The sequence below is a fragment of the Hetaerina americana genome, unplaced genomic scaffold, assembly GCF_022747635.1.
Source record: "Hetaerina americana unplaced genomic scaffold, ioHetAmer1.1.p SCAF_7, whole genome shotgun sequence".
Lineage (NCBI taxonomy): Eukaryota > Metazoa > Arthropoda > Insecta > Odonata > Calopterygidae > Hetaerina > Hetaerina americana.
In genome coordinates, this window is record NW_027287316.1 from 73,822,055 (window position 1) to 73,835,377 (window position 13,323).

The 13,323-nt window shown below is 39.1% G+C and overlaps 1 protein-coding gene across 3 annotated transcripts in view; it reads right to left on the reverse strand.

Annotated features, from left to right (window-relative positions):
* Positions 1-13,323, reverse strand: part of LOC139696368 (solute carrier family 23 member 1) — a 145,375-nt gene that overhangs the window by 32,425 nt on the left and 99,627 nt on the right. For all 3 annotated transcript variants that reach the window (XM_071595114.1, XM_071595115.1, XM_071595113.1), the window contains 4 exons: positions 10,459-10,682; positions 7,046-7,276; positions 1,858-2,015; positions 533-738 (listed from right to left, as the gene is read on the reverse strand). In XM_071595114.1, coding sequence (XP_071451215.1) covers positions 533-738; positions 1,858-2,015; positions 7,046-7,276; positions 10,459-10,521 — 658 coding nt within the window. In that variant the 5' untranslated portion in view covers positions 10,522-10,682. The remainder of the gene's footprint in view (positions 1-532; positions 739-1,857; positions 2,016-7,045; positions 7,277-10,458; positions 10,683-13,323) is intronic.

The following is a 13,323-nucleotide window of genomic DNA, read 5'->3' on the forward strand; positions in this document are numbered from 1 at the left end:
AAGTGTTTACACTTTTGTAAATTAGGGCGTCAAAGCTATGGTTAAGGGAAAGCCATTATCATTCTCCAAATTTTGCTCCAGGAACACCAACATGCTACGTGGTTTCTTGCTCTACCGCAAAACATCGGAGCTGCCTCATAATCACCGCGGTCGAAAATCGAATTTCTTTAGTAAACATCAAGGATGAAAAAGAAAGACGTTCACAAGACTCCCTTCCGTTCCAGGGCAGCTATTTTTTGAAATATGAACTACATCTATGCTATATCCTGCGTGTGTCAGGGGGCTAAGGGAAGTATTCTCTTTCGAGCAAATTCAAGTGAACGTGATCCTTTGTCGACAGAGATTTCAGATTAAAATTAGGTTTTCAGAGCATTATTGCTGGAGCACCTAACCTTGTTCGGACCTTGTATTTTTTTGCTCCGATCAAGATGCTGAAAAAAACGCTTAAGGTATGATGTAAATGCGGGTTTAAAATATCCGCGACCCTTTTTCCCGTGGTTTCGCCCGGAAGGTAAACGGGACAGGGTCGTACCGCAATATCCGCAGAGTATTTGCACCACCGACGCGACGGCGATCGCCCCGGAGACTTCGTTGATCCTCTCCTGCCACAGGGTTGTCCTGTTCTCCAAGGACATGAGCTCTAACTCCGCCATCGGGGGGCACTTCCATTGCGGGAGGTTGAGTATGGCGAGCGCCGGGGTCATGAAGCCAAAGGAACTGCCCTGCACGATGGGCAACCTGCGAGTGGGATCAGATCAAGAAGTGGGCATCAGTGGGTTGGAGTCATCGACGAACCAGCGAGTAACATGGGCAGTATTGGAACAACAAACCTCAGTCGTATCTTTTAGTTCATGTTAAGAAAAGGTTTTCTGGGTGTTAGCGTCATATTAGGATAAATCAGCTCTCCATCAGATGCAATTGGGAGACCTTTCCTGTTGTATAGGCAACCTCAAACACATTTGGGTATTTCGGATCCAGCGATGTCCAGGAAAGGGTTTGATTATTTCCAAATCCATTCGTGAATGGGAGAAACCATCCCGTGGATGGTTTCACCCATCCACTGTTGAGGCTTCAAAAACAGACGCCTCTACAACTCAATATGTTGGCTGAAATCAATGCATTTTAATAAAAAAACTTGATGTACAAAATTTCTGATATACTCGGGTGCTGAGTTTAGATAATGAACTTTTAGATTCCTATATGAGTGACCAAAACAACACCCGTAAACGCTCAATCTTGATATGCTCGCGAACTTAAATAAAATTAAAGTGGCATGAAAAGTTCAAAATAATCTCTGAAATTAAAATCAGCAATGCATGCGGCTATAAAATAGCAAGCAGCTATAATACATCATCAAAACTGAATTGAGGAGTGTCTTGATTACAGTAAACCAATATGAAGGATTGAAATACTGATGATGATAATGATAAGATAACAAATGTGTTCTCAAATGCAATTTACAGGCCTTGTTGTTGTCGATTTCGACTCTATCCTTGCGGCGCATTGTTTGCTCAGCGTTATCGTTATCAATACCATATCGTGCGGAGAATAGCGAAGGAATGGCAACATGACATGCAAATTGCGTTAAGAGTTTGGAGTAACCACGTGTGGGATCTCAAACTTTTGAAATTTTAATCAAAGTTTTAATTTACAATCGTAGAGGTCGAATGAAACTCCAGGCCTCGCTTTCAGTAAATCTTCATCTTGCAATGTTCTGTTTAAAGTATTTAACCCTTGGCTGAAGTGTACTGAACCGAACCCAGTGCTGAAGCGAATTTAAGTGCCGAACTCAAGAGTGCCCCGTATCAAGCGGCTTTGGTATTGGGTCGAGATGGGGGGGGGGGAAGGTGTGCGTACCTGACTCCGAATGTGGCCTGCAGCAAGGTGACCAAGCCGGATACGAAGATGAGCGTTGAAACGATGTACCCTCTGCCGGGGTCGTCGTCCAGCATGCAGAGGCGAGGGCACATGATGAGCGGGACGGACACGATCCCGACGACGAAGGTGAGGTAGTGCTGGGAAAAGGCGGATTGGTTTGGAACGAAAGGTAGATTATCATCGGCGAATCAATCCATCGAAACATGTCAGTCAGATAGATCCGTCAAAATATTGTTGCAAGAAAGTACACATATACTATACCCCACAAGTCGCCGCGAGAGCGTTTGGCGACTGTTGGAGAAACAGCAAATTGTGCATAAATATTCAATTATACAGAAATAGATCTGTGACATGCATGAAAAATGCAAAAAAATGGAATATGCAGAGTTCGTTCCAAAATTAATGCAATTAAATTTCCCGCGCCGCTCCTATTGGTCGGAGTGGGATTGAATTACTTGGAGTAGGTGGGGGGGGGGGGGGGAACTAAGCTTTGCCGCGAAACCAGTCTCAGTGCTCTCCAAGCTGTGGAAGCGGCAGGACGTCAGTTATTGTAAACCTCTGCACGCCGACCGTGTCACGAAAAAAATGGAATTGACGATCGAGCAACGTTACGCACACGTGATGAGTTGGCTAAAGGTCTTTAAGGAGGGCCTGGGAAGAGGTTCACGACGAACAACGTTCTGGGCGGCCGTCAACCAGCAAAACCGACAAAAATGTGGCTCGTGTTCGACAATTGTTGGACTCTGACCGTCGATTGAGTGCCAATGAACTGAACTTGTCGTCTCCTGCTGTATTTAGCATCGTTACTGAAGATTTAGCGATGAGGAAAGTGTGCCCAAGGTGTTTGCCACAACACGCTACGAGTCCGGATATTATGTCTGCTATCGCGGTCCTTGCTTTTCTCCCATTCTGTGTCACACACACTGTATGCTTGAATATCACGTCAGCAGTGCTCAAAACTTTACTCCTCAAGTTAACATTCCTTATCTTTTTTCGTAAAACGTTTTTTAGATAAATAAGAAACTTTGTTAACTTTAAAGAAACACTGTTTTTTGAGAAAAATAATTATTAGTAAAGAATAGACTATATTCGAGGGTTAAATGGAAGAAGAGACTTTTTGGTCTCAATTTTACCCAAGTAAAGACGTTTATCTGTCTATATTGTTGTGAAAGAATGCGTTTTTATTATGATTCCATGAGGTTATCTCTATTATTATTAGCTGGAGAAATTATCTGGAAATTTAGCAAACCCTTGTCCATAAAACACTTGGAACACTCTTTAAAACTTTTGTGGCTACCCAGATACTCCATTGCGGAGAGAGGTAACTACTCTTAATCCGTACAATTTGTGTTAGCAGCGAAAACAATGTTAAATATACCAATAACTATGATCAAAGAACTATTTTCAAGCTGAAATTCTCGTGAGAAACACGCCACATCCACCCAAATATGTAAAGTACAAATTAAAGACGTGTCTAAATGTCTGTGTCCCCATGGCGGGTTGCTAAATACCATTAACATAGGTGAGATTATGATAACGAAAACATAACGTATGAGGAGGCCGTAGGCTGAACGTTGAACGAATGTTTTTTCACCATTATTATAAAATTATAATCAGTTCGCCAATCGGTCCATTACTCACTTGATTGATTGATCACTTGTACCATTGATTTCAGAGCAAGTCGATTGACTTTTTTAATTGGACGAAATGTAGAGGGAATACGATCGAGTGGTTTAAAATTACCGTGAAATAGGAGATAGAAGCCCAAAATTATAATAACTCCTATTATGGGACTGAATTGATGACCAAATATAGAATGCAAGAATCTAACGACTGGAAGATTGAAAGCAAACCTTCGTGCTTACACCGAGGGAATTGATATACACGTAAACATGTTGGGCGCTACATTGGAAGACGAGGCAATGCAGAAAAGTTGCTTAAATGAAGTTGTCAAGAATGCCGACACTAGGAATAATTTTCCCCAGGAACGATTTGTGATCATGGAGTTTACGTGGGTCACGCATTTACGTGATCAAGCCACTCAATTGCCTGTCAACAATGTACGAAAGTTTCCCGAACAAATATACAATATGGATTTGAATTTTTAGGGTTTAATTATTTTCGAACTACCTTTAATTTAAAACGGGAAAAGCCTAGCTATATGCTATTTAGATTGTCTAGTGCATTTACTTGTATATCATGGGAATTACCGAGAGAGCCTGCCTGTCTCTGTACAACAACAGCATTAGTCGGGAGATTTTTAATGTACGAGATGTGAAAGGAAAGATCGTTAAAAAAGTACCAAAGTTTTTTTTTTAATAGATCAGTATCATGAGTCGTAAAACTGTATTTTCTGTGAAAGGTATTTCCTCAGATGTACTTGCCGAGGAGTGAGTTTCACGCCTATTGTGTTGAAAAGGACAATAGTTAAACGAGTGCAGGTAAATCCTGAAATGCAATACTCACCAAAGCGTTAAAATTTTGATTTTGAGCTCTTAAGTTGACAGACAGCAATTTGTCATTCGTATGCAGATTTTTGTGACCGTGGAAATTTATGTGGAGGACGTAAAAAAAAAGATTCAAAATCGTATGCCTGATGTTTTTACATCCTGGTTTTTTGAATAAATGCACCATTATATTTCCCTTTGTCACATTGCTTCCCCGTCGAGGAACTTTCATCGTTTCTGTGAAATGGTTTTGCAGGACATACGAGCATTTATCAAATTGTTCGCGTGTTTTATTTCGCGATAGTGGAGCTAAATCGCAATCCGACCGCCATGTCAACTATTGAGTATCAAAAGGAATGTTTTAGAAACATATAGGAAATGGTCTCGCCGTAAAAACTTATTCTCTCTGTAACTTGATACTCGACATTTCATGTGCGTCTCTTTGGTTGTATGATATCTCTGAATTGCTGGGCCTACCACCTACGTCCATTTTTAATTCCATTTTATGTTTTGACGGACTTAGATTTTATCTAGACAAATAAACATGCTAGCGTGTCAGCTTACAACGACCACTGTGTTTAAAAATTTGCGAATGACGAAACATTACTTAATGCATGGCAGATTGGATGAGAAATTTTAGAAATTACAGGCATTTTAGGCCTAAGTTACAAGAAATCAAGTCATCAAAATTTCAATAAGATTAGCGGTTTAAATTCGTATGTATCCGCCAACCTTGGATTATTTTAGAAATATGCGCCATGCGTACTTTTTTATTTTTTAGGCGGAATAAAATGGAGACATTTTGTGTGTGACTTCTCCCCTTTTCCGATGAGAAAAATAAAACACACCTACAGTTTGTTAATTATTCCTAATGTATACATAATGCTGCGTTTATAATAATTGAAGTTAGCTCAACTGAACAGCCGGGAGACAATACGCTGAAAAAAGTAAAATTATGGATGTTTTAGACCATATCGTAGTAATTTCGTATCTAGTATCGTTTTTACTGACCCACCATTTTTTAATAGTTCACGTATAGTTAAGACAGTTGTGTTTGCGATTTATTTTATGAAGCAATAGACATTTACTTACTTCTGCTACAGTTCATACAATTTCAAGTTACATAGTATCCCGCTAGTACCCGCTATAGTGTATGGCAAGGGGTGATTCCACACCAAGTATGCAACATCAAATTTACGTAGTTTCTTAATAATAGTTACCAATAAATATGCTAGAAGATTCAAATAATGGAAACACTTTTAACAAAAATTAATTAAGCTAACGGCATCAGAGTTTGAATAAGCACGCGATAAGAATTGAAAGTAATGAGAGAAGAGAAACAAAACAAGGGTTTAGAATAGTAAGGCACTAGGCCACTAGGATAAAATATTTCAGCTTTCGTGAATTTTTTCGAAGTTATTCTTATCCCTGATCCTTCAGGAAAAATGATACCTTAAATATTACGGTTCTACAGTCGATTCCTCTAATCTTATTCTCATGGTTACTTTCCTACCGTTGTACGGCGGAGCTAGTAATATATTTTTAGCGTGCAAACTCAAAATGATCGTACTTACGGCAGTGAAACAATGGACAACGAAAAAGCCAAGACCATAAAATTGATTGACACTGGGTTTGTTGGAGGGGTTAGGTAAAAACAAAGTAACAAGTCGGAGGAAAATGGAAACACATGGGTCCTTGTTTTCAAACACACCCGAATGATTGAGTAAATGAGCTGGAACCTGTGTCCATCCGTTTTATATATTTGTATTCATCTGTGTGATTGACGGGTCCCTGGCATAGGAGGAATCCTTAAAAACCCTGAGCAAGTGAGTGAGTAGAATTCACAAATATCTAACACATCCGAGTGATTGAGTGACCGCGAACGTGAATATGGATACTTTCTTTTTGATTTTTAAAATTTTGTTTTTAATTAATTTTCATTCCTGTGTGAGGTCGATGGGGTTCCTGGTATAGGAGATATCCTTGCAAACCCTGAGCGTGTATGAATGACATTCAGGGGACTGACCGTTATACCTTAACACACACTATCACTAGAGTGGTCCTGTCTGTTTGCTGTCAGTTTCCTTTTTTATTTTTGCATTTCTTGTGTGTGATTCAGGTACACGAGGGTTACTGTTTCCCGAGCACACCCAAGTGACCGAGTGTGTGTTATCCATTATCCTCTGACTTTTCCCCTTGTTTTCACCTAACCTCCTTAAACAAACCCAGTCCCAATCAAGTTTACGGTCTTGGCTTTTACATTTTAACATCTAACCAAAAGAGATCTCCTGCCAATTTACGCTTCAATTAATTCTGTAATTGAAACTTTACTTCGTGAGTGATTCCCAGCCTAATTTCTGTAGTAATTTAGGTACGCCACTATGTCTGTCATAATTGTGAGTCGACAGTTGCTCCAATATCTGTAGATTCGACTACCATTACATATATATTTGATGGGAATGAGTTGAATTTTGTGCTGTAATCATTTACCTTTAACATTAAATTTTGATCGGAGGGTACGATCGCGAGCATCGGTCGCCGTTTTTCCCCGCATCTCGTCGGAATACCGGCGAATCTTTTCTGAAAATGCCCCTCACACTCGGTGTATATGCAGAGGTGTGGGGGAGGGAGGGCGGTTCAGCGAATCAACTCCGCGGCGATCTTATGGGAGCACGCCGCTTGATCAATGTGGTTATACATTTGTCAACTACATCACCTACCTGCATTCCGAGCATGATGCACGTGTACCAAGGGGGGATGTCCTCCAGCTTGTAGTGGAGCTCGAGGCCGGAGTCGACTTCCTCGACGGCTCCAGGGGTCGGTTCCTGAGTCTTCGTCCCCAGACCGTTCTCCACCGTTTCTGGGGTCCCCGAGAATCTCGTCTCCGCAATGGCAACGGACTTCCCCGTCCCATTGTGGATTCCATTACCGGAAGATTCCTTGAGTAGACTCTGAGGGGAGGTCGATGACGATGGAGATTCGTGTGGTGGAGCGCGCCCCGGAAATGAAAGTGACGAGGAATGATTTAAATGTAACAAAGAGGTTATACTTTAGAATTGGAAGTTCTAGGTTTAGAGACTTGAAGCAATTTGGAGACTTCATTACAAGCGATCATCTGTGCAAATTTTAGATCGAAATATGTTGAGATATGCTCACGGATTTCGAAAATATATAATTCTTCTTTATTTAGCTTCTTCGATAGATCAACATTAAAATATTATGAATAGTTTTTAAAATATTATAAATAGTTTTGGTGTTTATGTTTATTTAAGTATTATTACCTAGTAAACCTAGCAGCATGTACTCATATTGCCATTGGTGAATATACGGTCAATATTATTACTGTTTACGAGTATATTAATTTAGTACATTTCAAAGCAATTAGAATTGCTCACAATGAAAGAAATTCTCCTGTTGATCATTGTCTAAGATTTTTAAGTCAGTAAAACGTAATTTATATGCACAAGAATCAATGCAAAAGGGAAAATTAGGTATACACCACAGGACATATGTGTTTAAAACGGGAATATTTTGTTTGGGAATAGATGTAAGTTAAAAAGGAGGAAATATTATTATTGTTTCGTAGTCATGCGTCTTTTTTTCACGTAGAAAAAATAAGGAATGAAACCGTGAAAAAAGGACCGTGAGACAAGGTTAAATTTCTAAAATTGGAAAGGCATACGAATTCCAAGAGCAAAGTACGAGTGATAAAATTTGTTTTCTCGATGCATTTTGAGCAGTAGAAAATATTTTCGTGATTTTTTATTGGAGTAGTCGGTCCAAAGAACTGCAGGAGATGAAGCGACAGTTACTTTTACGGTGTCGTCAAATGATGTGGTCCGAAATGCAGGGAAGATAAAAATCATTCACCTGCACCGGGACTCGAACCCTGATCCTTCGATTTCCGTTTCTGGATTAGAAGTTCACGTTACAAGAGGATACGTCGGCTCGTTTTAGTAGGTTGAAGCAGTCGTCAAGAAATCGAGGGGAACCGGGTTCGAGTTACGGTGAAGGTGAGTGATTTTCACACATCTGCATTTCGTAATTACCGGTGTCAACATTTTCCCGCATGAAACGTATTGTGATTCAAACATCGTGGAATAATGGAAAATGAGATTTCAGGCATGAAAGTCAGGACTGGACAAAAAATTAAAATTTGAGAAAAGAAGCTAATATCAAATACCCACGATAATTTGTGTCAACGTTTTGAACAAATATTTTGAAAAATTACGCCCAAGTCCCGGGATGGAGTGCATGCAGACTGAAAAGAACGATGAACATTTGCAAATAGATTTTCGAAAATACACAAAGGAACTTGTTCACTGTGTATTTTGCCTAATTATATGAACGGTGCAGGTTGAAACTACAAAAAGCCCCCATATTCGAATTAATCTGTCCAGGCTGAATCGCTTTGAGAATAAAGAGAGTAAACCTCTAGGGGTCAAATTATGAAATATTTGAGAAATATAGCGGTGAAATCAGCATGGACGAGAGAGAAAGGAGGACTTCAGTTATTTACCGAGTTTGGACTGGAAACTAATGGCGACTATGATGTATCGTTTGAAGTTTTTGGTAACAAAGGTAATTTATGAGTCTGATTTTTAAACGTCAAGACATCAAAAGAAAAGGATTAAATTTCTATTTTAGATAGCCTGTCTCCAATTTAATTAGTCTCTGAATTTATTTGTTGTTGAATATGAAGTGATATATATTAAGTTCCAGTTGACATGGAAACCAGTGCATGTTCTTTTTTCATCGAAGCTTTGTATTCTCTAACCGGTCGTGATTTTGTTTCTAGATAGCTATACGTACTGCTCATTGGCAAAGTTTAATTATGCGGTCATAAGAATAAATTTGATTTATCGGCTTACATTAATTTATCCAGGCATTTTCGTCTAATTAAGATTTTTAATGAGTCTTACCTTTGTATTTTAACTGCAAATACTACGTGTGTTAAACAGATTGTTTTTTTTCAGCCTTGCTCTAATGGAATCGATGGGTATCCGCGAAAAAGCTAACCCATAACTTCGTAAATAATTCACTTTAATTTTTCACGGGAAAAGTTTTCAAATTCCTGCGGCCGAATTTACTTTGGCCATAGAAATCATGTATCGGCTAAACTTCGTTTTCGGCATAGTTTTTGGGAGGAAACTTCCCCGAAAATAAAATTATGAAATGCCCTCTTCGAATATATAAAACAGTAGACCATTTTTTAACCAAGGAGAATTAAAAAATGGTTTTCGGCTTTGCTCGGTGAAATTTAGTTACTATGCAAGTGAACTTTTAATTTCTCGTTGAATTTTTTTATTTTACGGCGTAGGCCACGACCTAACCTACTCGTTTTAACAGAAGACAGATTGCTGGGACTCTCATCAGCGATCCCTTAGTTATCTCATTTTCCTCCCTCCCTTCTCATGGCCTTATACATACGTAATAAAACAAGGGAAACTGCTTATAACCTGATAATGCTGTGCCGCGATGAAAGATACGTCTGGTAGTAAATAAATTACTTAATGTGGAATGACGACATGGAAAAATAATAGAAACAATAAAAACTTTGGTATAAAGATTTCAAGAATAGCTTACTTTCATAATTGTCAAAGTGAAATCGGGATTTTTGAACATAAATTTTGGCACATCACATGATATTTTTGTTTGGCAAAATATTGGTAGAATTTTTTTTTCTTATTAGCTTTTCTCCTTCAGAGGATTGTCAAAGGGTCACCGTGTAACCTTGCGTATTTTCTGTATAATAAAACCATATACATGTACTTATGATTTCATTTACTCGTATATGGTGGATTATTCATATTTTTTTTAAACACAAACACTAAATGGTCATAACTCAGTTGAAAATCGGAAAAAAAGAGTGGAACATTTATTAAATCTGTAATTTATCAGAAAAGTAACCAATGGGTTTTACCCTAACCAACCTTTTGAAAATTAATAAAACATGTAAGATAGTATATGTGAGCAGGTTTAACGTGAATATTATTTATTAAATCTACAATAGTTATATAATAAAGTGTTAAAATTCATTTTTTGTTCTAATTAATGTTACTTATTAAATTGCGGGTTCGAAACTGTGAGGATGCGGGGAGTTGAAAAAAATGAAGTCCACCGATCATCATACCTGAGTTTGTTCCACGTCCACATTTTCATCTTCAACCGGCGCTGGCGTTTCCGCTTGAGTCATGACGCTGGATGAGTGACAATTCAGCGAATGACCTCCGTCCACCGGACTGGCTCGCTTGACTCGCTTCCCAAAGCTCAAAGTTTCGCCCCAGGGCCGAGTCCCGACGCTGGGTTCTCCTGGGACGAGGGGATCACCTTAAACCCGCTCGCTCGCTTTCGCTCCTGTGGAAATTTGATGGGAAGTCGCGGAGGAGGAGGACGTTATTAGAACCCCGTGGACAGAGAGGGACGGGGCGGGAGAGCCAAGTGACGCCGCCCTCCTCCTCTGAGCTTTTGATATAACCGTTCGGTTCAGAATTGCCCGTGCGAAATGATACTCGCGTTGCATCCAAGTTTCCCAGTCTGCTATGCCGCCGAATTGTGCCCTAAAGCGATGGTGTCCGGTGAATCGGGTAAATGGAGATATTTTGGCCTCTCGGTATTTACGCGGATGTCCCGGCGTACGGGGGACCGATCAAAAGGTAACGGAGAGCCTAGGGTGGACGGGACTAATTTCAACCGATGAGCTTCATGCGCGATGTTTAACAGACTTCATAATGATCCGTCGATGTTCCCCGGGGATACGTATCTGAGGATACCTCCGAGAGAAAATTGTGAATACGAAGGAGGAGCTATCGGGTAGGCATATTTTATTTGGAAAAGGTTTTGAAATCAGCTTCCATCAAATGCGCTGTGTCGCATGAAGTGAAAACCTTGACCACTTCCATATGAGCGGAAGAGTTGTGTTTTTAATTCTACCTGGACCAGTGAAGAACGTGGGTTTCGCTTGAACAAAGCGATGAATGATTACAAATATAGGTGTCACCAATGTTGAGACATCATTTTGATGATAAAATCATGTAATTGTATCCATAAGCTTCATATTCCAGTACGAATTGTGTACGATTGTGTTTTTTCATCAAGTCTTTATATATATCTGGGTTTTTGAAGGTGACATTTGGTCACTTTACGTGAACAGAATGCATTTTTAATATGGTTTTTTAAAACTATTTAGAGCAGCAGTCAAGTACCAAAGGATTTTTTTTGTCTAATTTTCATGCGGAATTCAATCATCAGTCATGGGCTCTTATCTGCTCTCTAAGTCATCTTCTTCTCCGTTAATCATTTCTTTGCAGTTTCAAGAGAACGGTTTGAAATGTGGAATTCCTTCGTTTTGAACATCAAGGTGCCATTTTCTCCAACTATTTCTTCTAAAAAAGTCGTGAACACAACATTGAACGATTTACGAGTACATCGAGGCATCCTTCGTTTTCCACCCTGACAGACGCAAGATATTCCTTTCAATCAATACAGAAAGCAATAAAAACAGAAGGGAATTGAATGTACCCCGACGGCCCAATGAATTTTAGGAATTTCATCTTTTAAATGCAAAAAGAAAATATCTAATATGAGAGTGCGTAGTTGGATCGGAAAGTGAATTGGATGTTCAAGAGGGCACGAAATTCCCTAGAGAGGAGGAGAAAGCCTTGCACTGACGCGTGCCTCCATCATTTCTAGAAAAAGACGCTTTTATTTCTCAATGTTTTGCGTCACTTACGTACGCTGAGTTGGACATAAAATAGACGCCCTCTGAACGTACCTTTAGGGCGCTAACCATGAAAATAAAGATTTCAATAGAGGTAGATTTTCAGGCGGATACACGTATACCTTTTTGTTGTAAAGTATTCCAACCTCTTTATTTTATATTCGTCAATTATGCGCGAGGAAAGGGATCCTTGGAAGTGTTCTGCAATAGTATACTCATCTGTTTTCTAACCCTTTTCTAACGGGACGATACTAAGCGGTGCTTGGATTTATTCCTCAACTTTCATTATTCATTATAAACTCATTATTTGCGAATCAAATAATGTCATTGGCACATTAGTTGTCGAAGCGAAGATTTTCGCGGTTTTCCCTTGCTGAATGAAGAATCGTTTTTGGTTTTATCTCTAGTCCCAAGTATTTCTCTTGCGTTAGTTACACCTCCTTATCAGGAAACGTCTTCAGATCAGAATGACATGGACGTACACGCAAGATAACCGGAAGCTCTTCACCTTTGCTGGTTAAATATAGGGTTTTGTGTTCGTCTCCAGCATATTATGATATATAGAGGTAATACGCCGCCATTTAGAACTCTATCGAAAAAGGCTTACTCACTGGGTGGCGTTTCTCCGTTCTTGGCGCAAACGGCTGCATCGATGGTTTCTGATGGTGCTCGGAAACGTTCGCAGCGTATTAGATGTGAGGTCTAACCAACGAAATGTCGCGTCTTTTTTTTAAATTTTTTATTAAATTGCTGCATCTCACAATTAGGGTTTAACATAAACTCGCTTCTTCAAGTTAGCACCGAAAATACTGATACTATCTTTTCTCCGTGCCAATTCGGTTGTGATTGGGACATTTAAGTTTTTTATTAAGTCTGAATACCCTCTGATTTTTAATTGTAGTTCCGTTATTCTCTCTTTTTTTTTTTTTTAAATCAGTGTAAATTATGGTGTACATTTTTCAGTATTCATTGCTGCATCTAATACAGCTCAGCATTCGTGGATACTGTGAATGTCGCTTAAGTGTATTTTGAAATTATTGTGACTCGTTGTTTCTCTTTCTTTCAATTTAATTTATTAAATTTAAAGTTACAGTAAGAGAGAATATTATTATATTCTTGGCTGGATACGTCATCAGTATATTATTGAAGCGGAGTAAGATTAAATTAGGTGTTTTATTCTTATTTATTGTTTTATTACTATATATACTTAATGATTTTATCGTTTTAGTTGATAAATTATCATTAGAAGGTAGTATCATTATTACACATCCCTGAGGG